Source organism: Triturus cristatus, chromosome 12, assembly GCF_964204655.1.
Source record: "Triturus cristatus chromosome 12, aTriCri1.1, whole genome shotgun sequence".
Lineage (NCBI taxonomy): Eukaryota > Metazoa > Chordata > Amphibia > Caudata > Salamandridae > Triturus > Triturus cristatus.
The window spans coordinates 33,576,180-33,602,817 of NC_140595.1; the positions used below are offsets into that span (position 1 = coordinate 33,576,180).

General features: G+C 44.2%; 1 protein-coding gene across 6 annotated transcripts in view; it reads left to right on the forward strand.

Moving 5' to 3' along the window:
• Window positions 1–26,638, forward strand: part of ARHGEF18 (Rho/Rac guanine nucleotide exchange factor 18) — a 334,968-nt gene that overhangs the window by 195,167 nt on the left and 113,163 nt on the right. For 4 of the 6 annotated variants that reach the window (XM_085639301.1, XM_085639297.1, XM_085639299.1 and 1 more), the window contains 4 exons: window positions 5,552–5,615; window positions 9,136–9,280; window positions 15,281–15,393; window positions 17,297–17,437. In XM_085639301.1, coding sequence (XP_085495427.1) covers window positions 5,552–5,615; window positions 9,136–9,280; window positions 15,281–15,393; window positions 17,297–17,437 — 463 coding nt within the window. The remainder of the gene's footprint in view (window positions 1–5,551; window positions 5,616–9,135; window positions 9,281–15,280; window positions 15,394–17,296; window positions 17,438–26,638) is intronic. The other 2 variants (XM_085639298.1, XM_085639300.1) reach the window with 1 other exon arrangement.

A 26,638-nucleotide genomic window follows, 5' to 3' on the forward strand; every position in this document is an offset into this window, starting at 1 on the left:
AACAGTAGGTGATGTACTATAGCAGCCTTGGTAAAATGACCAGTCGTAGACGAGTACGTCGGTTGTGCAACAAAGCATTGAGAAGCACAATTCATTGGCCACTGGTTTAGCCTTCAATTATCTCTTTGTTTTATCAATGACATTGGATATACCAGGCATTGTCTTACTCTTTGAACTATTGTATGAAATACAGTGTAAAATCCGGCGGTGAACCTCAAGTTAGATCGTGTTTTTGATGTTAACCCATTGCTCTGTACTCGGTGATCGGCCACGGTTCCAAATCTCACTTTCCGACAGCGCAGACCAAGCCTTTCTGTGAAAATCAATCACGTACGCACTCATAAGGCCCTTGATTTTTGGCGAGTTCAGTCTCGAGTGGTAATTGTCAGAAGAGCAGTAATTAACCTTGAACGCTCCAAATGTCTAATTAAATGAAGTGTGAAATCTGTGTGAGCTTTCAAGCAGACCTGTGCTTGAGTGATCTGCTTGAGGCTCTCTGTGAGTAGCCGTACTCAATCCATTCTTCACTCTGAAGGGATTGACAGTCGTCAGCTCTTCTGAATGCCACAGCTGCTCAAGTTTCTCTTAAGGTGCTTTAGCTATGAAATATGACCTTTTTTCATCCGAGTTTGACACGTGCTGCCATGGAATTTGATCTGGTCATGTGATCCTTGTAATCTGCTTGGTTCTTTCACTGCTGTGTGCTGACCTTCTGTATTACCGAACTGATAGTTCTATGTGGCAATGTGTGCTTTTGAATATATTGTCTCCCCCCTGAGTAAGTTGTGCCAAGATGTGGACTAAGGCCAAAAGCATAGCTGCAGTGTTTCTTCATTGCGTGACGATAACGGTGTCTAGCTTGGGAGCTCAACCAGCAGAAATGCAATCTTTTGTCAAATTTCCTGATGAAGTCTAGGTTCTAAGTGTGTTTCTCCTTACAAACAAATAGGCAAGATGGTGAAATTGTGTAGCGAGGGTCATCTGGGAGAAAGAGTGACTAATGGGAGAGTAACCGCATAGGGAGGGTGCTCCGGATGGGCATTCCCATAAACGCCACAGTCCGAGATTACATTACATTAAATGTATGAAGTAATAAACAACTTGAGGGACAATCCACCCTAGAGCCAGTTACGCTACCAGGCAAACCATGAGAGAAACTAGCAGCAGACTTCATTTGACTATTTCATGCGTTAGAAGCCAGACATAAGTAAGCCATTGTGTTAGTTGAGAATTACTGCAAGTGGTGGGGATTGTACTGTGTATCTGTGCCAAGCGCCAAGTCTGTGATAAGAATGTTTGAAAGGATTATCATGAAGGGAAGGGTTCCCAAGAGAGATGGAGTCCAACAACATTGTACAATTTATTTTGGAGCGATGGTTGAATTCTTATGGGAACGCAATATTAAACTTCCCACAATCGTACTGTGATTGGGCGTGTGAACCATGTGGTTGCAGAGTGTACACTGGCCTAAAAGAGGGAAGATGAACTCCAGTAAGATGGTTGATACCGTGTAAAGGTTGTAACGCACAAGTTCACACACAGTCACAGTGTTCATTGTAAAGTGTTGAGAGGGAAGGCCATCTTCATCCAGAGTATGTCCAGTGTGATTGAGGAAATGGCTGCTGAGATCAGTGGACTTGTTAACATTTACAGGTATAGGTCCTGTTAGTTTTTATTATCATTTCAAAGGGGAAAGACGTAATTTACTTGGTAGTCTCAGTGCTGGTTTACTGAACTTTCTATTACCAAACTGAATGTTCTGATTGGGAATGTGAGCTGCGACTGCTTTCTGAATTTGTGACCCTGTATTGAAGCTGCTTAGGGCTGAAACAGAATTTAAGTCTCTTACCGGTTAGATATCTCTGATGTCTATGTTTCTTCATTGCGAGTGCGAGACACCTGATGCTTCTTCAGGGCACCTTTTCTGAATTTTCTTTTAACCTAATGTTAGGGTTTGTGTCATTTGCACCAAGAATACAGAGTACCTAAGTGTATGCACACCCTCCAAACATGTTATGGGTAACTTATCATCATTTGTGTGTGTCGCACATCCTCCATAAATCAAGCCAATAAAATTTTTAAAGAAATGGTGTACACTATATGTAGCAGTAGCTAGGCGAACGAGGAAGGATACAAGATCAGTGTGGGGGGAGAAGGTTGTAAGATCGTAATGTATTGCCCTGGATGTAGTTGAAAAATATGAAATGGAAGATAATCAACAATGATGAATGACAAGTGTTGAAAAAATGATTTAAAAAAAGCATATTTCGTAAAAAGAAATTTTTTAAAATGCCAGTGTAGAAAACTTTAAATGTTTCAGGAATACCAAAGTATTAAACTTGTATATGTGTAGATGGGTTTAAACTACTCTGCCCCAGCCCCCAGTACTCACCCACAGACCCCCTTCTGCTCAGTGCTTTGTTTTGTAATTTACAATAAAGTTCACATTTAGGAGACAATTTATCTTTCTCTCTCTCCAGAAATGGAGGATCCCTCTGGATCCGCTGCACCACTCAACAGAACAGTGGCGGCTTTCTAAGGTCCACTGTGGCTGAGCTTGAGGGACAAGGCATTGTTAAAAGGGCTTGATGTAGCAGTAATAATAAAAACGTGTTTTATGAAGCACTAGATCCAGCTTTTGTGCTGCTTTTAGGCACTGTAAATATCAGCTCTTAATATTCCTCAATTCGCTTTAGTCTGCTTGCTCTCCGCTGGAGGATAGAAACCAGAGTTTGCCTTTTTCAGGATTGAAACTCATGACACATAAAACACCCCATTGGTCAACAGCGAGCATTTAGTTCTACTTATTAAAAAAACACAATAAACCGGTTTGAGCCACACAGCTAAGCTCAACTCAGTTGAGGGGAACTGTGGAAGGTGCAGGAGATGACGTTTGCTAGGCGGAGCTTTTGCGAATGTGGCTTATTGAGCACTTTTGAGCCACTAATTTGTTCTTGGGCCTGTTATTCTAGGCCTGTCTAGTCTTATTATTGATGAAAAGAAAGGGCACTGACGGTGTGAATCACAGCGCCTCGGAGTAATATAAGGTGCAAAACGTCTAACACCAAATGAATGCACATTTATCACTACCGGTCACTCCCCAGATGCCCTAAAAAGGACTGTCCTTGAGACGCACCCATTAGTGAGACCGGAAGCCCTATTCAGAAACGAACAATACTGGATTTTTCGCTTATCCACACATAGGGGTGGTATGAACAATGACATCCCATGCGTAGAATCGAATAAATATCTACGCCACCCGGGAGTACTGATCTAGACAGATGGCGACCACATGCAAAAACGAGGGTCACTGCACACAATCATTAACATTTAACACACCTCCCTTGTCGCGTTGGTTCTTTAATAACCAATGATACTTGACAAAATTCCTAATGGACAAACTAGTTGCGATACGCACCTAGTGATTCGGAATCAAGGTGCGACTCTGACACATTAATCATGGTGGGCATTAAACAATGACTAATAACAGCCATCAATAGTAAAAACGGAAGAAAAGGATACATTCATCTAGATCTCTACCTCTACAATGCTTGAGCCTCATTTTTAAAATAATCATTCTGGCATTGGAGGCACGTTATATTGCATGTAACTTTCGGTGTATGCAAATTTAGGTTAAGAATCCAGACATCAGCAGTTAACCTTGCCGACACGACCTAACCAAGAACCCGTCCCATATTCTCTACATTGTCCTCACTAACTAAAGAATCAACGAGTCCGCCCCACCCATCATGGTGGGCGAGGCTGCCTCTCTACTCGTTACACGCCAACGTGTCCCAACGGAGACACGAAGTGGACGCACAGAAATAGACCGACCCCACCGGGCGTCCCCTCTCCATGAGGAGGTAGAGCCGGGTTAGGTCTCAAGGCAGACGCCACATCACAACTTAGTAAGTACAAATTAGAGATCATTTTGCCGCACCAGAACTAGGGTAAGATGATTACATTTTTACAAAACTATTTCGGTTAGTCCCCATAGGGCGCTAATAGGCGTTTTGTTCTGCCCAATTCTCCAGGGATCTGATTCTGCTCTATTGAGGGCGAGTGTTTAAAAATTCACTTGTAGACAAGTTGTTCCCATATACAAATTACCCATGGCATGATTACTTGAATGGTGGTGAGTGTGCAAGTCGTTTTAAAATATTTTTAACCACTAGGGGCATGCAGTTAATACATAAGCGCATGCAAATGGATTGACATAGAGTATTTTGAAACCAAGAGATCAAAATATGTTTTGAAACCAAGAGATCAAAATATGTTATTTGTAATATTTGCCCCTTTGTGTTCTAGGTTGCTTTCCAGGTCAAGGTACAATTGCACTTTGTGACCTGATGTGTGACTGATCACTTTAGCATTTAACACCAATTACTGAATCTAGCCACTAAGTAGTGTAGGTTATTGATGTAGGGGCCTGAAGAATTGCCAAGTGATCCATTTTGGACAGGCATAGGCAAGGAACATGCTGACCTCATTATAATTAAATCACTCGCCCTGCTCATTGGGACCATTGTACCCTAAATGAGCACCACATCTTTTAATTAGTGTAGTGAACTCTATCAATAAAAACTCCGACACTGAGCATCTCTAGACCTCTTTTAATCCACTTTTTGAGCACCACACTACACAGACAACAAAACCCACACCTCATCATATGCCTAAGAAAGATCTCTGGCAAAGAGCCCTCTAGTGAGTGCCTGTCGGGCATTGCAGCGCCGGCCTGACGAGGAGCTTGCCCTCATGATGAAGCATGACACCTTTTTGGGGTGTGTGGGGGGCACTTGATCCTGTTGGAGCCTACTCCTTTAATCTGGAACACTACTAGCCCCCCCCCCCCTTTTCTATTTTTCCTAGAGAAACTGCACACCCCTGTCTACGACTATATTGTTGTTGTTGTACATCAGCTACTCTGAAGTATTTACTCGGGCGCTGGTATTGTGAGTGGCTGTGGAGAGTGCCGTTGGGGTTAGTTGTTTTCCCTTTGATCTAGAGCATTAACTCCACTCTGTAGGTTGGATTCCCGCCCTTTTGTTCCAGTAGGACATTGGACGGGTGAACTGTTTTCCAATGCTCAACTGGGAAAATGTAGATAAAGTATATGTATCTGATTTTTGAAACACAAACGTAGCTATAGCGGACATACGTTGAGGGTGGTGGAGGCATATTTCAGCTTGGGGACATGGCCCAGTTGTGAGGAAAGTAAGAGTTTAAGCTTGGTTCAAACAACGAACTGAGAGACGTATAATGTTGGGCCCGCCTATGCTATTACTCTCACTGAAATATGATTGTTGATTGTTGTTGATGAATTGTTCTGTGCTAGGTTGCTATTTGAACATGAAGTAAAATATTGGAAGCCAAATGTTTTGAAAATCAATAAAAATATATTTATCAAAAACGTAGTAATCATGGGTGGGAGAGCGGGCACATTGAGATACATGCATTTTTCTTGTGGGGGTAGGGTGAAGGATTGTAAACGTTCTGGTATTGAATTTACCAGTCTTCACTCTAAGTTGGGTCTGTTTTATTCCATTGACAGCAAAAGGATTTGCATCAGAGATCTCCCGGTCCACTCCAGGGTTCGTCACACTGTTCCTACCAGGGTATGTATCTGAAACTGCTGGGATTGCACTGCCAAACTGAAGATTACTAATATTTAATTATGCCAGATTGTACTGCTTGGAAATTGCAACAAACATGTTTTAAATGAAGAAACACATTCGAGTTGTTTGTTTGCCTCATTAACACAATATAGACCACATTTGCTCTTGCGTTGTGCTGCAACCAGTTTAACCGCTGTGCTTCTTTTGCACTGGTGGTTGTTTTGCTTTGATGAGTGCTTTGCATGGGTGATTGTTTGTTTGTCTTTGGGACGAAAAGTCCAGAGGAAGACTGTTTCCAGTGTGTGAGTACAGTGCTTTATTTTTCCACAAATTGAAGTTTCATTCTAATGGATATTAAAGAAAACTTGGAGTACTGGTTTAAACGTGAAGTTGGAAAGGAGTTACACAAGAGAGTTCTGTTTACAACTCTTGTCGGTCTCTATGCTGCTGTATTAGTGGAAAGTAGGAAGTGGTCAAATGTTAGTGTAGTAATTGTAGTCCAACAAAAACACACTCCTTATTCACAAGTTAGAATACTTTGCACAGTCCTTTTCAAGGCACTGCGTCATGGAACTGGATTAGTGATCATGGCGACTTCTTAAAAAAAAAAAAAAGTTGGAGCATTAATTGGTTAACAGAATTGAGAAAGTATTTAATGACTTATCATTATTCCTTATCATTATTCGGTGACAATTCAGATGGACTCTTCTCTAGTATTCAGCATGAATACATTATGCAGTGGTTTGGCCTTCTGTATTTAACATAACTTTGAAATTCGCATATCTTATTCATGCCTGGAGACTCCCATTATAGACATTTTTGAAAGATTTTCAGGTAGAGCAATGGGGACAAATCCTTATTATCTGGTGATCATTTATGTATAGAGTTAAATTATATTGATCTGTACTTCTATATAATATATAAATAACAAATATTTCATTTATTCATGGTAATGACAAGATATGATCTGGCCACATGGTCTAGTACTCCCCATCAAGCCTCACACAATTCAAACTGGTAGAATAAGAACTTGAGAAACATGAGACACTTTAAGGGATGCTGTTGGCCATGTTTCATGGTTCCTTGGATAATGCAGGTTAGTGCCTAACTGATGATAACCTTCAGAGGTGCAAGCGTGGTGTTGGCTAGGCTTACGAGCAGACGGTTCCCCACATGTAATACGGGGCCAGACGGAGGCTTGCCTTGCTAATCCATAAACTGAGAAAAGAATCGTGGGGGGGGGGGGGGGGGGGGATTTCCTTTCCATACATGGGGAGGGTATGTTTTTTAATTTGATCAATACTTCAATAGTTTGTGGTGTGGTGCTACTTGCCATTGTAGGCTCTTGAAGATTCACCAACCAGTAGCGAGTGGTTTGGTGATTGAATTGCAGCTAAGAATTGATTACCAACAATGCGTTGGAAGTTTTCACAGTTCTTGTGTTGATGTAACAAATTGGTACTGCTTGTGATGGTTCTATGCTGAACACATGTGTTTCCCCATAGGTCAGTTGCCTTGGAAGATGCTCAGAGCCTACGCTCAGTGAAGAAACAGATGGGTTGGAATATTCCTACACATGAGCACAGTTGTAATGTTGCTCAGATAGTCGCTACATGTTTTAATTTTTACTTTTTTGGTGTTCGCTTCCAACTTGAAGTAAATCTTTTCGGTGGTTGCAGGTAGTTTGGTATGGGGTTTGGCAATAGGTTGCCGCAAACGATGAGGGCTTGTTAGTAGGCAAAAGTAGTACTGATTCCAATTTGCCTGGTGTATCTTGTTTTAATACAGATATTTTGCTGTTTTTCATTTCAATTAGCAGTGGCCTTTGCTTGCTGTTTTAATGTTTTTTTTAATACAGGGCTCTGTCTAAATCAGTTTTCATTTGCCCGTTGTTTATCAAAGGTAACCGATTTTGAATGGGGTCTAAAGATGACTGAAGTTCAATCCCTTTGTCAATTAACGGAGTACAAATAATGCTCCTCCTCTGCTAGGGTCTTACAGTAGCTGTTGTTGCTTTGGCATCCTGTAATATGTGTTTGGCAGCTGTCTTGATGAGCCAGCTGTTGGTGGTTTATTTCAAAATATCACTCCAAATGGTGGAATGTCCCATGAAACACTGATTCCCTCTTTCTGTCGCAGGCATGCTCCCGCATGACGTGGTCAGAGGTGGCCCACTCTTCTTCAGGTGCATCTTGGACTTGTTGCTGAGCTCGGAAGGCTGGAGCTCCCAGTGGCCCAGTGCCGCAGTACTCAAGTCTGTAGGGAACTACTGCTTTTGTGGGACTTAATGGTTTAGGAGGACATCATTTTACGTATTCATCAGCATTTACAAGGTACCCTAGACAGTGTTTTAACTGGTTGGTGGTTCGAGTAAAACAGAATCTCAGTCTCTTGGCTTATGTGCTAGATTTTCAGGTTTGTTTTGCTTTTGGAGAAATGTGTGCCCTGAATGACAAAAGGCTATTGGTGTGGTAGCTTTGCCTGCAACACAGGCATCAGTTAGGTGGTGGTGTCGCGTGCTCACAGACGGTTAGCGAACATTCACTGCTGAAAGTGACAAACACATCTTCCCATCATCTCTTAACTCGCTGTTCTAGTCTCCTGCTGTGTTGCTAAATAGAATCCTAAAAGGCTGAAACCTAATTGGTTATAAACATGTTGGCGAAGGAAGAATCATTAAGAAAATTGATTTATTGTATTGGAGTTTTAGTAGAGAATAATATGCTGCCATGGAATTGCTTGTGAGGTGTTGGTGAGGTACGAAAAAAATGAGTTGTGTTCAGATGTAATCCAATCACAAACGAGGCAAGCTCACTGAAAAATAATTCATCCAGCTCATATGTTTTCCATTTTAAATGTACTGCAGAATATCTCATTTCCTTCCGAGGATGGATTGCTTTTAAAATAATGTACTTGTTAATCCCTTGGATCATTCCCCCGGTTCTTGAGTGTGGGCAAATTGACCGAGAAGGAAATCATTTTAGAGGAATATTAGCTGGTGGGCTCGCTCATTGACGAGCTATTACTGACATGAAGTGTGCGCGGGTTGTGAGAGGTCAGGTTGTTGTGTGCGCGCTCTGAACCCAATGCCTTGCGCCTCCTGCTCTTAACAAGCTCTTTAGGGATTGATCATCTCCTCTTCGCTCCTGCTGGTTTCGCCAATACAGCAAGTAAGTGGCTGTGCGCACTTTCTAGAAGCATCACGGGTGTATAAAACAATCTAACCGCGCACTATTGAGGTCATTTGTCATTGGCAGCGACCTAAGGGAGCAACGTCTGAGCATGGGGAATACATCTTCTAAAGACGACATGAAAAGCACTGTGGTCGCCAAGTCGCCTCCTAAATTATCTTTTTGTGATTCCATCTCTAGAAAATGGGACACGAATGTTGTACTGGAGAATGAGCTTTTGACTTGTAAGATCTTTTCCCTGCTCCGCAGGAATGCAGAAAGTGGCTTACGAGCAGGACAACCATCCAGACGGGCTAATTTTCTGAGCACCAGTTCTGTTTTTGTATCAGTAGCCTCCTCCCTCAAGGAGCAACCCCGGATTCCCTACCTGGCACCTGATGGCACCCCCATTCTGCCTCGCAGTCACAGCATGACTATCTCTCATCGGGGACATTCTCAGACTTCGTTAAACACGATGACTACAAGCAAGTTGGGGTGAGTAGATTATGTCCTATGAACAATACCTTAATGCTGTAATGGTAGCTAAGTCTGTAGTAGACCTGAGTTCTAGTCTTTTTGTAGAAATTTCCTTGTGATTACAAACTGCGTAAAGCCTATTTTTTGCTTTTGTGTTAAATAAGAGGCAATGTCCTGCAGAGGTAATATGTTTTACTGAGTGATAGTTCCACTGGAGCTAGTGTCGTCCTCTGAAAGGAAGAGGAATAACATTCATCTGATATGTTCCGAATAGTTACTGAACGGTTTCCCAGCAGCTGATCAACATTGGCAGAATTTACAGAGATGCCGTGCTAATTACAAGCCATGATTAATCTTGAGAAGCGGTAAAAATATCCAATAGCCTGATAAGTTGACATTTTTACGTTTTCGATGCATTATGATATTTGAGCTGGCGAATGGAGTCCATGGGGGTTTTGAATTGTCTTTTATTGTAGCCTGGATTATTTTCAAAGCAATCAGTGATCTTAAGACTAATATTTTCCTGTCCTTGAATAATAAATACCAGTCAGGGATGCAATCCTTTAAATAGTATATTTATTATTCATTTATGTTTGTTCTCTAAGCAACTATATGCTTGTCAGACCACAAACTTTCAGTGTTTGGACAGCAACCAAAGTCACTGTTGAGTATGGAATTGTGCCTGCTAACACATTGCAAATTGGTGTTTATATTGTTGTGGTGACATCCCTGGCTGGGAAATTCTTGGGTTGGCACCACATTCAGGAGTGGGTGCGTAAAAGGCACCAGGACCACTTCACACCCTTGTACTGCACATCTGTCGACAAGGAACACCAGAATGCAGATTAGTCTGCAGTGTGCACCCTCCAGCTTTACAATTCATACTTCATTACTGTCTGACACTATATCTAACCTGTGTTAGACACCCAAAGAGGAAAACTGGCCATTCCTCTCACTGTTCTAAGATTTAGCAAAATGGTCGGGGCTGTAAATTATTATGTAATCGTGGCAATTCTACAGAATTTGTTATATTTTTTGAGGAAAAGCTAGGTGTAAAGAATGAACTCGTGGAAAGGTCTTCGAGGACTCCTATTTTTAATTGCAGATCGAAGTCCTAGCTCTACAGATGTGTGAATTCAGTACTTTTGTTGGTTTCTTAGATGTGGATCGTGCATTGAGCAGTTAAGTTGCAAGATTTTGTATTTGTACTTTTAATATATACATATAATTTTAACTATTGTCCGCAGCAAAAGTAGGTTTTATTGTATATTTGTGGGAATTTGCAACCTTAATCAGAAACTCAATTTTCCGGCTTTTGGGCACTAAAATTGTGCATCTATTCGTATGCTCCAATGCCTTAGTATATTTTTAGAATCTTATTTTTTCAATAACTATAATAAAGGAATACGGACCATGTCCACTGGAAAGGCCGTGCTGGAATACAATTAAAACAAATAAAAAAACGTCCGGCAGCTTTGCTGTTTTCCAGGCACCGCACCAGGTTACAAATGTGACCCAGCGCCCGGCATGAATGGATTTAATGGAGCGGTATCTGAGGATGACATCCACCACTTCAGGTGGCAAATTGAAGGTTGTCATTTGCCACGGTTCTATCGCCACACATGGGGGTGTAAGCTGTGTAGATTCAGGTGGAGGGCTCTGCCCTGCTGTGGAGACAGGACGTCTTCCGGGAGTAGGAACCCGATAAGAGGACAGACCCTCATTCTCAGGAGTTCTGGGTGCCACATTCTCCTTACCCAGTTCAGTGCCGTTGGAATGCCATGGGCCTGGTTGTTCATGATCTTCAGAACTTGGGACATAGAGGGAGTCCCTTGTCCATCCCAGCCGTAATGAGTCTCCTAACCTGCTCTGGTAGAAAGTGTCATTTTTCTGAGAGCCACTGTATAAAAAATGATGGGCCTTGTTTAACGAGAGTCCCTTCAACCAAAAAGTTATGTGCAGGGAATACACATTTCCTCCTGGCTAGCAAGACTAACTGTTACTGTATAATGTTCAAGTAGAAAAGGTCTGCTAATGCCCTCCGGGCCTCCAACCATGTTTAATTGGAAGGCAGAATATAAGCAACTGCTTCAAAGTCCTACAGGGTAGTCATGGGAAGGAACTCTTCGAGTCGGCCTAATGTCCACAAACCTACTTGTCTCATGGACATGTTTACTTTGGCATGTCTTCCGACCTCTGAAGTGACTGCAGGTTGTGGGACTGCCCTGTTTGAAGCACTAAGTGAATAGAATAGAAAGGAAAGGAAAGCGTCCATTGACTGAGTTACTGGAAGAACAGTGTAACTGGGTGATACTGGAGCACATGCTGTCTTTGTCCTCGGTATATACTGTTACAGGGTTGATTAAAGTTAGAATTGCTTTGATCCATGTTCCCCCAATACTTCCACCATTAGATATCCAACAAGGGCAGAGCGTGAATAATGCAGGAGGAAGCAGACGCTGTTGTTTGCTCTCTGAGAACATATAAACAAGAGGGATAGAGAACGGGGTGCCGTCCCACACTCGTATATGGTACGTGAGTTTGAATGTCTAGAGTTAACTCTTGGGTCTAATGGTTCCCCCTAAATTGGTGTCTGTGTTTACTGTCAACTTCAGAGTTTGACTAAATGCTTCTGAACAACCTGCCGTTGCCCAGGGCAGGATCTTTAACAAGGGTAAAAATCCTAGTCGTTATGAGGAATTGAAATTTGCACAGATGTCTCACCTTGCCAAGACGCCTTCCAAAGCTTCCCCTCTCGACCGCAAACAGATGGAGAAGGAAGAAGTGAGAAGACTATAAGAAAGGACTCTAGGGGTACATCATCTATTGCTGATCCGATACGGTCTTCTTTGGACTCGTCAAGTCAGTTGTCTATTTTTTAATGAAGATGATGTAATTAAGTAAAACTTGGTTCTTCTAGTAATGTTTCAAAAACTAAAGATATGTTGTTTACCTGGTGATCACTCATCAGTACACACATTTCAAATGTTCACGTTTTTCTTTCTATGCCAGCCATTGCCATTTCAGGTACTCACCTCCACATGCTTGCATCGGAGCTAGAGGAAGTTCTTTGCAGATGGCGTGCACTTTGAACCAGTTAAATACGGGTGGAGAAGTGAGGTTGGGTCGTTATAAGAACGTGCATGGCTTTTGGGTGGGTTGAAAAGGTTCTATGGTGAAGCAGAAGGGATTCTCCTTGATTAATAAAAAGCCCAGTTTATGAGTGGTTACAACACTGAGGTGAAGTCACGGGAAAGGATTAGAGTGAATATTAAAATCATCTAGAACCTGTTAGAGCGTATGCATCCTAAAGCTGCTCTTAGCAGGGCCGTAACTGGAAATTTAGCTAGTATGCAATCCTTGCCAAACCTTTATGGCACTTAAGGGTGTGCCTACAACCAGATTTTAAAGTGTTGTTTAAAATCTCAGCAGCAAATGGGCAAAGAACAGACTGTTCCTTTCTGCTCAGTACTGCACTGGATTGTGTCAACAGCCGATTCAAGATTGGCATTCTACCCCCTATAGCCTCGGTGCAAAGCAAAAGGAGCTGGAATTCTTTTAAGAAACAAGGTAGCCTCCTTATACTCTGCTTTTTTCACTGTACCTGGCTTTATTTTGGTACAAATATTTTTTCTGTTTTGTTTGGCTTTGCATTTTTGTCAACTTCACTGCTTTGAAAGACGGTAGACTGAGACAGTGCTGAGAAATTGTTCTCTGCAAAGCTGGCTTCTAATTTATTTCAAAGTTTGTTCCCAAGGAGCCTGCGCCTGGGTGTGGATGACGCAGGGGGCAAGCATGGTGCCGTTGAGGGCCACCTTGCGGAAGCGATCAGAACACTGGAGTTGGGTTTCCGGTTATAGTCTGATGTTGAACTATTCAGAGCCCCATCTTAGATGCTGATTCCTCGTGTCCCTGAGTTTATTCAACATGTTTTATATAGACCGTATTTTGAGAAAATAGCAGACGTTCCCTTTATAGGCATTGTGATATGGTAGGCTTTTCCAAGGTATTCCTATTCGGGGACGTTTCCTCAAAATTGCACATCAGTTTGGTTTTCTCCGTGCTGATGAACAAGCATTTTAAGGCCGCATAGCACACTCTTTCTAGGAGCCAGAATTACATTTCACCGCCTGTGCTTTTCTGCATAATGAATCCGCACGACAGACATGTGGCAAAATACCATAACGGAGTGGTAAGAAGTAGCAAGAGTGCAAACGTATGGTGGGAGCTGTGGAGAAAAAGAAAGCAGGGCCATTGGGTGGTACCCCCTCGAACAAAATAAGTCACGTTTGTGTGAACACCACGGGTGAGTGACCACCATCCGAAATGGGGGTTGAGATGAAGGGAGTAGAGCCGCAGAAGCTGGCACCAACGTCTGGGTTGTGGGCCACCGTTAAAAAATAAAATAAAATCCATCACCTTGTACTGTTCTTCCAGAACACTAAGGAAGAGCTGCAAAAAATCCCTGAAAAACCAATGTAGGGTAAGAAGTGTATCCGCAAAATCACCACGGTGCAAACACCCCCCCAAAGAGTGCATCGCTCTATGTCTCTTTGTGAGAACTTCGCAAATCAATTTGTAGCTTTGACAGAATATCAACTTCCTGTCGTCTTTCTGAAGGTTTAACCTGATAATATTAGACACTCAGTTATGATAGGAATGTCTATTATGGATCACTATGCTATCTGGGTGAGCCACCTTTACACAGAATACATTGCTCCTTAGTTCAGGCGGAATCTGCAGCTATTCAGACATGCACAATGTTCGAAGAAGTCCATATTGGGGGGCACATGGACTATGCATGAGTTCTGTAGACGTTACCCAAAACTTTACGTGAAAGGATTCCTAATTAATCAACAGTCTTCTGCCTATTATCGGTCACAGCTAGTCTCTCCACTCAGGAATCTGTTCCCTACTTCGGAGTTTTTCATTTATGGTAATTGTTCATTTAAGGAGACAGCTGACACAAGTAACAAAAAGTTGTATCCACTAGTAATCTTAATCCTTGCGTTCTTTGCCATTACCAAGAACCACCCTCTCCATCCTCTCTGCATCTGACAGAGTGAGGTGAATGGGCTGTTTGAGTTTGTTAACGTTCGTTGGTACTACCCCTGTAGCGGACACGTGCACTGGCTGCAGAACTGTACTGTTAGGTCTTGCATTAACCAAGAATGTTTGTCTACTAAAATATATATATATCTCTAATGGTCTACTTGCTGTGCCCTTCACATTTTTCTTCCACCCGCTGCAGCATAGAGCAGGGGTCAGCCTACTTCAACCATTGGCTAACTTCACTGTGAATGTGGCAGTCTTTCATTTTGCAATGAGCACATCCTCACACTGAGCAGGAGGTCCATGCTGTGCAAAGGACTACAGTGGGAATGTGTCCTTTTAAGATAAAAAATGATTATTGCTTTTAACCAATGTTTTTATTTTACATTGGCAAGGTCCCATGAGCACCATCAACATTATTTTTACAAATGAAAATGAGAAAACAAAAGTAGCATTGACAAAGCCAAAAGTCTGGCTGTTGCCAGACCTCCCAGCTTTGCCTGCTAATGCTTTTTTGAACTGCACCCTATAAAACCGCTTGCACTAGTAGATGATAGTGATACAGTTTTTCACTGGGTGGTGATGAGCGCACTACTGAGGAAGGATGCAGCTGCTTCAGCAACAATATTTTGTCACTTTATTGTAATTTTCAATGTTTGAGTTGTACTGACAGACATGCCTGAGTAAAATTTGAAAAGAGGTGCGAAGTCCATGTCTGTGTAACCGAATAGAGGGTGATTTCTTGTTCAGAAAAGTGAATGTCTTAAGGATAATGTCAGGAAATGGCCACAGTAATTCTTAGGACCGCGTGCTATACTAGGCCCGGCTAAGTGCCAGCAAGGCCGTTTCCTTCTTACCCTTTGTGAGTGAACTATCAGGAGGTATAGTGGAAAAATTGGCATCTCTCAGGTACTTGTATTTAGAGTTAATGGCATTCTGTTTAATAAACTGTTCTGTTCTTTGCAGGCAGTTCACAGGAGAGATGGATGAAGTAGATGCCAGCTTCCTTAAAATAAGGATTACACCAGATGATGCCATCTCGCTAGCACCATCGACCACCGAATCCATCTTTGTCGAAGGTATGCAATCTGAGGATGAGTGGGTAGTTTATTTTACAGTCACTAAAGCTTCTTGATTTATTTTTTTAGCACTAGTAACTGCAAATGTAATTTCTGTTTTACACTCCAGATGTAAATCTTTAGAATTTTGGATTACGTAAAATAACTAATCTTTAATAAATCCATAGTTGTGGAACAGTTCTCAGCCCCTTTGGATTTTTTATTCTTGTGTTTTCGAATAAATTTGATTTTCTATTGGCCGGTTCTAAATCATGCGTATAAGACACATTTTTCTTTGTTTTCAAATATCTGCATTAACAATTGTCGGGGCTTTTTCTTGGTTTCCATTAAAGTCATAGCTTTACGTCCATCCCATTTACTAATAGAAGACATATATTCATCAGAGAAGCTCTGGTGTTCGTAAATCTTAGCATCATTTTTACATTGCTTGAGAAGTAGAGAGGAAATCCAGACAGCTATGATATTATTTTCCTCTACAATAAATGTTCTGAATTCATAAAGTAAAAAGTACCCCAAACTGCCTAAGCATTCAAGGACATACAAAGGTTGACTGTGGGGTGGCGGTATCCAGCCGATAGTCAGTACACTGTATTAACTTCATAAGACTGTAGGAAATTGAACTACAAAATATTCAGCTCCATGACGTCTATGTGGGCTTTCTTAAAGTCAGGCATCTTTGCCACCTGTTTATGTCCCGCAGTATATTCCAGTCAATAGAGTCTCCGTAGTTATTTCCAGGTAAATTAGCAAGTAATGAACAATGCCGAGATTCCACTGTGAACTAAGTGATGTGACATGGCCTCTTGAAGTTGAAGTGCCCAAGAATTGTATAGATGCAAAATTCCTCCTAATACACCATGAAAAAATTAGTTAGTGCTGCTGAAATATGCAGATATTAATGTATTCACTGGGTGTGTTCCAGTTGTGAGGCTTATTTCATAATTTTTCCATACAATAGTACCCACTCATCCTGCAACAATGTACTGTAATCTCTGCAGGTATGCAACCACTCATGCCGCCTACACCGCAGGTCACTGGTGCAGAGCATTCCACTTGTGCAGTCCTTTTGTCGGGGTCTCTCTCTCTCTCCACTTGAGTTTTCGCCAGTGTGCCACGGCTAAGTTATACCCCTATTCTCCTCTGGATGCCAAGATGGGGCATCTTACTTGGGCCTCTTCCTCTTAGCCATCTGCCCCATACAGATGGCTCACTTGTGTCTGCTTGTGCTGCGCTGTGAATGCCAGCATTTCTCTGACCTTCCCGGGTTGTGGCGGGGTTGTGAAAGAAGGTTTTTGCATGGAGGTGGGAAATGGGTTAATATTCTGTGTATGTGCATCAAGTTTTCATTAATGAAGGACTTGCCATTCTAAAGGGCATTCTTAGACCTTAGGATCCAAAAACATGAAAGATCAGTACAGGAAGCTGAGCTCTCCTCTTTTTCTCTGCTCACGTGGAAGCCTCATCAGTATATGAGATGATAAAGTGGCAAGAATCCTTACAGGCGTTTGTCTACTACAGAACAAATGAAGGAGCTTGTATAAGAAAGTTGGGGCAAAGAGTGTCCAATTCAGATGGAGAGAGCACAGATGAGAGTACTTTTTCATGCTCATGTTACAAAAGTATGGAAGAGGGCAAACCAGGAGTGAATAAAGAGGTTCAGTGAAACTGAATGAAAACTGGTGTGATGGGGAAGCGTTCAGTGTCACAGTAATTCTCATGAAAGGACCCTTTAAAGAAAGCACAATGTATAACGGTTGGAAGCAGTGCGTCAAACTTGCTTACGTGATGTTATCTCTGGTCGTCCTTGATATGTGTAGCAATGTTTGTACCATTGTTCTTATTATACGTTATGAAGAACTCGTTCTCGCCTGCTGTTAAGCAATGTGCTTTGCTCCTGACTTAGATACATACTTTGCTTCGCTGAAAAATGAGATTGAAACAGATGCACAGGACTTTGATGCAGAATCCTGGAGTTGTGCTGTGGAGCAATCTTTTGCCAAGAAGCAAAAGAAAGAAGTTATCAAGCGGCAGGATGTCATATACGGTAAGACCTGTGCAGCACTACTCTCTGCTCTTTATTCACTGCATATTTGTAAACTTCTGTTTTTTCCAACTCATTCCCCTTCTTCCTCTTGTCACTGATGTGTGCCCTTCTTTCTTGACCTCCCAGCTTCTCCTCTGTTATCCCGTCTTGTTTTGACATTTGGCTTTATTTCCTTACATTCCTATTTTCTCTACAAGATGTGCACTTTGTGGCCTGTCCTCTGTTTCTGATAAGCCAGTAGATCCGCCATGTGTTCACTTTAGTAAAGACTCTGGTATCCGTGAGGGTCAGTGAGTGCTGGCTGATTTGCTTAACACTGGTCCTCTCTTAAGAGGACATTGGAGGGCATAGACATTCATGGAAAGCAGTTTTTTGTTTTTCCTAACAACATTTTATTAAGTTTTGAGATCAACCAATCAAAGGACAATTACATCTGCCCAGCACCTTCACATAACAATTAACCGCTTGACTAATCATCCCCAAACATCGTGTTTTTTCAGACAGCCTCGTGCAGTATAGATAGGTTTTTCCAATTGGGCGCACCAGTCCACTCCTGTCCTCCATTCCACCACGGACATGGCATTTGAGGAGTTCCACCTTCGGGCAATGTCTCGCTTTGTGATCAGTGTGGCAATACCTACAAGCGTACTGGCAGCCTAGAGGCTGCCAATCTCATTGACCATGCCCAATAGGTCACCTTGGGGGTTAGTTCAAGATTCTGTTCCAAGGCCTCCGAGAGCTCACAATGTATTCGCTGCAGGCCCAAACCATGTGGTAAAAATAAGCTGGAACTATAGAGCAGCGAAAGCAAACAAGTTGGGGTATCCTGCCGCATGGTGAAGGCGTATCGGGGTGAGGTATGTCATATGTAGGTTATTTAGTTCAATCAACCGGAGGCTTGTGGAGAGTGCCAGCGTGCATAGGGCTTACCTGTCCTCCCTTCAGTCCGCCTCGTTGAGTTCACCAATCCAGCCCTCCCAATGGTGTCTTAAGTGTTTCAAAGCCATGTGGGGCGTTTGCAATGAACAATCAGTAGATTCGGGATATGGCGCCTGTTGGAAAACGAGGCAGCATCTGTGAGGCCTGCACAAATAACATGACTACATTTGTCCTTCACTGGGAACCAAACACCCAATTGTAGCGCCTGACTCTCAGAGGGTAACGTTGCAGAGCAGTCTGAGGCTTACTCAAGGGAGGTGGTGTGGGCTAGTAATCGCCATTTGCAGGTGCACAAAAATAACACTCAATAATTGATTGTCCAGTCTGTACTTTGCTTTATAAAAGTAAGAGTACATTTATTAAACACACACACTACTCAATACCATGCACCAATTTACAAATATACATAAGCTGTTGGAATTAGTTTGTGACATTGCATAACATCTCCACCCCTCCCGCAGGGGGGGTGGGGTCTAATACCACCACTCCCATGTATGCACATCAACTTGCCCCCAATGCAGTTAGTTGAACATAACCTGGAGCGAGGGCCCTGCGCACTGGCAGCATCCCAGTGGCGACCCACCCCATTACCTCAACCAGCATTAAAAAGGGGTAAACCTGCCTTGGTGACACATGACCCTGACTGAGCATCTCCTACTGACCATAAAGTATGCACCTCTATATCTTAAGGGCTAGCAGTCTGGGGTCTTCACCTAAGCGCAGTAGCAAGAATCCATGTTTACGCACACTTTAGAATGATAGTATTCATTACCTTAGTTGATCACTTGAATGCATTGCAATTACAGCCTCTAAAGGCATCATAGATGAAATCACAGGATTACGCATATACTGCCAGACGCCCTAGCAGGACTGTCTGACAACATAACCCCACTTGGCTTATGACATCACCTTACACCAGCACATTACATTAAACCATTGAACTTCAGTCCCTCTGAAAGAAATAACTATTAGTAAATGCATTTTGGTGCAGTTACACCACTTCACCTCCAGGGGATGCCCTTCGTCGTACACCCTCAGCTGCAGAACATAAGTTCCAGCCCAGAAGATGATAGATGCTGGCTGCGCCCTTGAGGGGTTATTCTTTCAGATGCCCCATGAAACTTATGGGGGGGGGGGGGGCGGTTCTCCGTTAGGCTGGGGGAGGCTGAGGTGCTCCTGCAGCCCCCATGCACTGTCTTTCACTCATGAGGGTGACCCCCTCCTCTGGAGGCCACCCGGCGCCAAAACCGATGTTCCCACCATGCCTTGCAAGGCATTATGGGGCGCTTAGAGCTCCTTTCCGTGAATATTAGATGAGCGGCTCTCCCGCTGTGCCGGGGAGAGCCGCGCTGGCGATGCTGGCGGCTTCGCCGCTTCTTCTCCCCTCGGTGGGGGGCCCGGTCCCACCCGGACCCCCAGGTGCTGCGAGGCGACTCGGGGAGCCCACCCCCGGCCGCTCCTTCCGTTTCCTGGGGCCCGGTCCCACCCGGGCCCCTCGCGCCTTATTTTTCTGGTTCGGGGTCCCGGTCCCACCCGGGACCCCCGCCTGCCTCCACGAGGGAGGGCAGCCTGGGGAGCCCACCCCCGGCTGCCCCCGCCGGCTCCCCGCCCGGCCAGCACCCTTGCGTGCTGCCGCGGGAGCCGGCACGACTCTTCTCGTCTGCCCGCTCCAGCGGGCAGACACGCCGCCTCCTCCATGGAGCGGTTCTTCGGGGGGGGGTGCGACGGCACGTCCCCCCCACCTTCTCCACCCTCGGGGCCCTGGGATGGGGTCCCGGGCCCCCGAACATCTTCGGTGGGCGAGACGGCGCTCCCCCACACCCAGCATCGGTGGGGGCCAGGGTGGGCTCCTGGCTCCCGGCTTACGATCAGCTTCCCGGGGAGCGCTCCGGCGCTCCCCACCCTCCTTCTTCGGCGGGGGCCAGGGTGGGCTCCTGGCACCCCGCGGGGGTACTTTCACGGGGTGCGCGACGGCGTACCTCGACTTTTCTTCCTTGGGGGGCAGCCCCCGGGACCTGACCCACCCCGGGGGCAGTTGCCAGACCGGCGGCGGAGCCCCACGTGCTTCGTCGTCGGTCCCATCAAAGGTCGTGTACCTTCTGGGGGGCATATCTCAGCCCCCAGGGGTCCGATCTTCTCCATTTTCGTGTCCTCTTGCTCCTGGTGGCGCCACCCAGCCACTGGGCGCACTCTCCTTCCTCCTCCGGGTCTCCAAGGGGGTGCCTTCTGCAGGGAACGGTCTTCACTGGCTCCCTGCGCCAGCCGTTCGCCTGGCTCTGGGCCCCTCTTCTCCCTGCGCAGAGGCCACTGCTCCTGCGCACCGGTCCTGGGCTCTTCTTCTGGTGCTGTTAGGGTCCTGGGGGCAGTCAGGGGGTCTCTCCTTCCAACTGCCCATTGCGCCAGGCTCCAGCACCTTCCACCTCAGCCGACCACACCCCAGAGAGAGCTTCTCTTCCTGTGCAAGCACTTTTTAAAAGTTGAGTAGGGGGCTGGCAGGAAGTCCCTGTTGGTCCTATCAAACAGCGACACATCACTTTCCTGCCCCTGCTCCCTCCTTCTTGTCCAGCCTCTGGGTTTGTTAAAAATGGCGTTGTCCAGTGTCTCTGGCCACATGGCCTCTGAAACCCAACTCCTTCCACGCTACCTTCCTTCCTTGGTGCAGCCTGGTGCCTGGCACCCAGCGACAGCAGTTGATGCATTGGCCTGCAGCCCCTCCCATCTTCCTTTCGTGGAGAGGAGGCCCTAGCTCGTGGAAGAAAGGTTATCAATCCATCCAGCTGAGGGCAGCCCTCAGCCTGGGTCTGGTCCTGGCTGGCTCAGAGGAATATGACAGTTCTGGATGACCCAAAAGCAGTACAAATATGACTTTGGACTCTGCAGAATACTTCTTTTCACATATGCTACAGTGGACTTAAGTGCATGTCTGGAATCTGTAGGCCTAATTAAAGTTAAACTAGCCCCTGGCTCCACATTCCCATAGGGGAATAAGGAAGTGAAAACACAGTAAAACACACTGACTTTCCCTGGCATGTCTCGTCCATCCTGAGTTCACTGTGGGTGAGTCCCAACTTATGAGGCTCCCCCCCAGTAAAAGCTCAACTATAAGGTGCTCAAAAAGCAAAAAATCTGGGCGGCCCATAGTGTCAGAACCACTTTCTAACAGCGCCCTACCAATGTGCCCCATTAGCAGTCTGGCCTCAAGGGGCTGAATTCAGGAATGTCAGTATAAGGTGGGATGTTGGCTATGAGGGCGTGATGCAGTTGTAGATATTTGTGGAATTGTGTCCGATTGCGGTTATAGCTGTCTTGTAGGTCTTTGAAAGTTAAAATATGTTTCCCCGCTCAAACATCTCCACAGACTGTAATGCCGATCATATCCCGTCTGTGGGCTCCTGTAATCCGGCTCTGTGGTGGAGACATTGTTTCCTCCATGGGGTGGGTAGGAAAGGGAAGGGTCATCCAAGTCAATCTGCTGCTCCAGTCCAGAAATCTCAGTGCAGATCTCCAACAAAGGAAGACCACGCGAATGATGTCAGTAGGGTATTGGAGTTTCAGATTGCAATATAAAATATCCAGGATGTGGTCCAGCCCCAAGAAAGAGAGCTCCCCTCGATAAGTGGGATCGTCCCACCCGCCGCCAAGCCGGTCATTAACGACAATCAGCTGGGTGGCTTGGTAGTAGCATTTGGAGGTCCATCATCCATAGCCCACCATCATATGGAGATTGCTTACCATTGGGGAACGCGATTCGTAAATGACCGACTGACCAGAGAAAAGATCGGAGGGTGGAATTGAGTGCGTGGAACCATAGCGGGGAAATCAGAGTGGGAAGTGTTGGAATATATACAGAAAACGGGGGGAGAATCATCATAATAAAGGGGGTGATACGGCCCATCACATGCAGGGGAAGCTGTGTCCACTTCTGGTTCATGGAATGCAGTTTTAGGGTCATAGTCTGTCTCTTGCAGTTCGATTTCCCAGCTTTCCTACTTTCCTCCATAGTTTGCCAATGGTTTGATCTCTGTGCTTTCTGTATTTGGGTCTTGCTACAGCTTGCTGATCACTCCATTGACACAGGAGCATGTCCAGGGTTCTTTTTGATCTCCATAGGGCAGTTTAGCAGTTCAGCAACGCTTCACTTCTTCTGAGGTGGCTCAAATTAAATAAAATACCCAGTAGGATGCAGTACTTGACCTACGCCCTCAGTAGCATGCACGTCAAAGTGACAGGCATTCCCCCATCAACATTTGGATTTTAAACACAGAGCGGATATAAGTGACCGTGTCGAAGGGCTCGATTAGGCAGTGTTTGATGAATTCAGGTGCTAATTTGGCAGGCAATTACACAATGAAACATAACTTAACGTATGGAGACCTCGTCTGCTGAACAAGTAGTCCATTATTTTTTCCTTCCCATTGCAGCTTTTTTCCCCAATTTTTTTTATTCGTACAAAAATCAGCATGCATGTAATTCTTTTGGTATGCGAAGGCCAGTTTGCAAAGAATTCACATATACTCTTTGTCCTTTGTAATCTCAACGTGCTTTTGCTAGGAAGTTGTGAGTAATCTCAAATATTGCCATGAAACTAGAAGCCCTCAAATAGTCATTCTCTTAAATCCATTTCTAGCCTATAGCGGGACCTCACGGAGTCCATTGTTGATTCTGCACAACATTTCTGTTTGATACCTGACAGGTTGCCTCAAAGTTCTGCACAAAATTACCTGTATCAGTTAGAGGTTCATTCATGTTAACCCTTTCGCTGCTAGATCCACAAACTTCCACTCACCCAGCATACTCCGATAAAAATGGTACCTCACGTGTGGGTTGGCCTAGTCCCCGCAACATGAAGCGGCCCAAAACACAACGTGGACACACCACATTTTACAGTGAAAACTGACGCTTTTTATGCAAAGTGCCTAGCTGTAGATTTTGAAACGTTTACATTTTTTAAAACTAGACACCCAGGGGAATCCAGAATTGGGTGACTTGTGTGGTTCTCACCAGGTTCTGTTATCCTGAAACCCTTGCAAATCTCTTATTTTGTAAAACAAAAACAAAAAAAACACATTTTCCACACATTTTTGTGATGGAAGGTTCTGGAATCTGCGTGGATCCACAATCTTTCACCCACCCCGCATTCCCCAAAGTCTCCTGATTGAAAATGGTACCTTACTTGTGTGGGTGAGCCAAGTGCCTGCGGCAGGGAAGGGCTCAAAATGTATTGTGGAGACATCAAAATTACCTATCACAAAACGATCTGGTTTTGCAAGGGGGTCACCTGGGTTTTTGGCCCCGGGCTCGGTGGCCATCTAGGAAAACCTACCAAACCCACACATATATCTGAAAAGTAGACACCAGGGAGAGTCCAGGGAGGTATGGCTTGCATGGACCCCCAATGTTCTCCTACCCAGAATCCCCTGCAAACCTCAAATTTAGCAGATTTTTCCCCCCTCAAATTACTGTGTGAAAAAGTTGTGGGATCATCAGGCTGACACAAATTTCCTACCACCCAGTGTTCCCCTAGATCTCCCGATAAAAATGGTACCTTACTCGTGTGGGTGGGCCAAATACCCGCGACAGCGCCCAAAACGTATTGTCAAGACATAAAAATTACCTATCAATTCATGACCTGGTTTTGGAAAGGGGGCACCTGGGTTTTTGGCCCCGGGATCGGCGGCCATCTAGAAAAGCCTACCAAACCCACACAATTCTGAAAACTAGACACATAAAGCAGACATTAAATACCTCTCCTGGAAGGTAGCCCTCCTCATTGTCATCACCTCTGCACGTGGAGTAAGTGAAATTCAAGCTCTTACCACTCTAGAGCCATTTCTTTAGTTGAGATAAGATAGGGTTATCCTTTGTACTAACCCAAAATGTATTCTTAAAGTCACCTTGGATTTTCACCTTCTGAGCCAGTAAAAACCAAATAATTTTTATCATTCTGAGCGAGCGCTTCACTCACTAGCCATCAAACGATGTTTGAAATTCTATTTGGACAGAACCAAATTCTTTTGGAAAACAAACCAGCTATTTGTCTCCAGTGCACCAAGGAAGGGTTTGCCGGTTACCAAACACAGCGTATCCAGATGGATATCAAAGACTATTATTGTCTGTCATCAAAAATCAGGACGCTCTTTGAACTCTAGAGTACGGGCTCATTCCACAAGAGCAATTTTCACATCCATGGCATGGTATGCTGGGGTGTCGTTGCCAGATATTTGCAGAGCAGCTACATGCTACAGTGCACACACCTTTGCGCAGCATTACTGTTTGTATTCTGACATCCTCATAGACACAGTAGTGGGACAAGCGGTTCTACGACATCTGTTTAAAACAAGCATTAAAAATACAATAGGTCTCGCCTTTCATTAAGTTAAAGCCATTTGCTTTGCTATACATTACCATTAGCAAAGAAAATGGCTTTAACTTCATCAAAGGCGAGACCTATTGCATTTTCAATGCTTGTTCTATTGGCTTCCGCATACCAGCTCAAGGTGTCCTGCCAGTTTTGCATTGTGAAAGCTTGCTGTCCGCACGGACATATTCCACTGTTGTAGCTCAAAAATTTGAAAAGGGGGGTGCGCTAGGCAGGATAGCGGGCCCTTTTATTACTGATGCATGTAAAGCATATGAAACAACCGGCTAGTGCAAACCGACAGTGTTTACAGTCACTTGGTACAACCGTAGGTGTGCAAGTGTTGGCATTTCAATGTTACGCACTAGTTGTTCAATGCAGCTGTTGGTGCAAAACTGACCTACGCATTTGTGGGCAACTAGCATGCTTGATTTATATTAAGGCACAAGAGTTCTCAGATTGAAAAAGATAAGTATTCAAAAATATCTATTTATGAAAGAGCACAAGCCTATTACTTCAGACACAGATCTCGAGTGAGGTGATAAGAAAAAAAGAGGGGCCGGACTGAAGGCTTTTGAAACAAAACCGACAAAGACTAGGGTTCTTTCCAAAGAACTTTCTACTGGTGCAAACAGCATTGCAAACCCGTTTGTACCATTTTTTACAGCTTATGCAATTCGGATCGGAGTAGATTGTATTTGCAATAGTGCAAAACGGACTGATTGCTGACTAGTGTTACATGGTACATAGCACAAAAAGGATAACATTGGTTTGTCCCCCTCTTGACGTGTATTACCATCATAGTTTGGCAATATCTGTGCTTTTTAATTACTATTACTTAATGAGGAAAAGTAGTCCAAATCCAGATTCCACTTTTTGAAACAATCTATTCTTATGGTAGGATTTATTTAATATATTCTCTGCCATTCCCTCACACTGAAAGGATTACAAGTGTATCGTGTGGGTTCACAGTCCGCCATCTTTAAACAAGGCTGTTGCAAGAATCAGTCTGTCACACGAATGAGAGCAAACTCTGCTTTCTCAGACTAGCTTTGTATGAGGAATTAAAATGACCTGCTCTGATTGGCCCTGTTGTTTTGCATCAGAGGAAAGCTTCCGTGATGCGTCCCCCGATTGCCAGAAATATATTGACAGAGATGAAGGCTGGAAAATCCTTAGTAGATTTGGATTTATAATTGTTTTTGTCTTTGCGGATTTGCCAAGCATTGGTTTAACGAATGTTTTGGTTTCTCGGAAACAAGCAAGCAAGCAAGTCATTTGTGGTACATCGCGTTTGGAAATACGAACGGGAAGGAAACTGCCGAACTTGTGTAATAGTTTGCTTGTTGATATTAAAAACATCATAAAAAAATATGTATGTGTGCTAAAAAAGAAAAGAACAAGGATTGGACAAAAAGTGGACGTGAGTATTGCTCGCGCGCGATGGGAAAAGTGAAAGTAGGCTGCGTGCGCGAAAGTGAAAGTGATCGCGGCTGTACATATTGCAAAGCTGCCGGCTGCGCGCGTGCACGCTCGTGAACGCAAGCTTTTCGCCAGCCAGCAGCACTTTGAAAACTCACCTACTAAACGTCTCTCCGAGCAGCGCATCCGCGCTGCCTCAGCGAGACCTAAAAAGGTGAGCTATCTTACCTTCCCACTGGCCACTTTTCGACCTGTTAGGCACATTTTTCTTTACTGTATTACGTTGGCTTATTTATGTTAGGATTTCACCTCCTGTGTATATTGATTTCATAATAAGGGTGTTAAGTATATTTATATATGTATACATTTATCAATATCCATGGAACGTTTCTTTACAAGATATGGCTTTGTGATTCAAGCATGTGAATCTAGGAAAGTTCCAATACTAGAGTAAGAAAACAAGTTACTTAGCTGTAACTGTA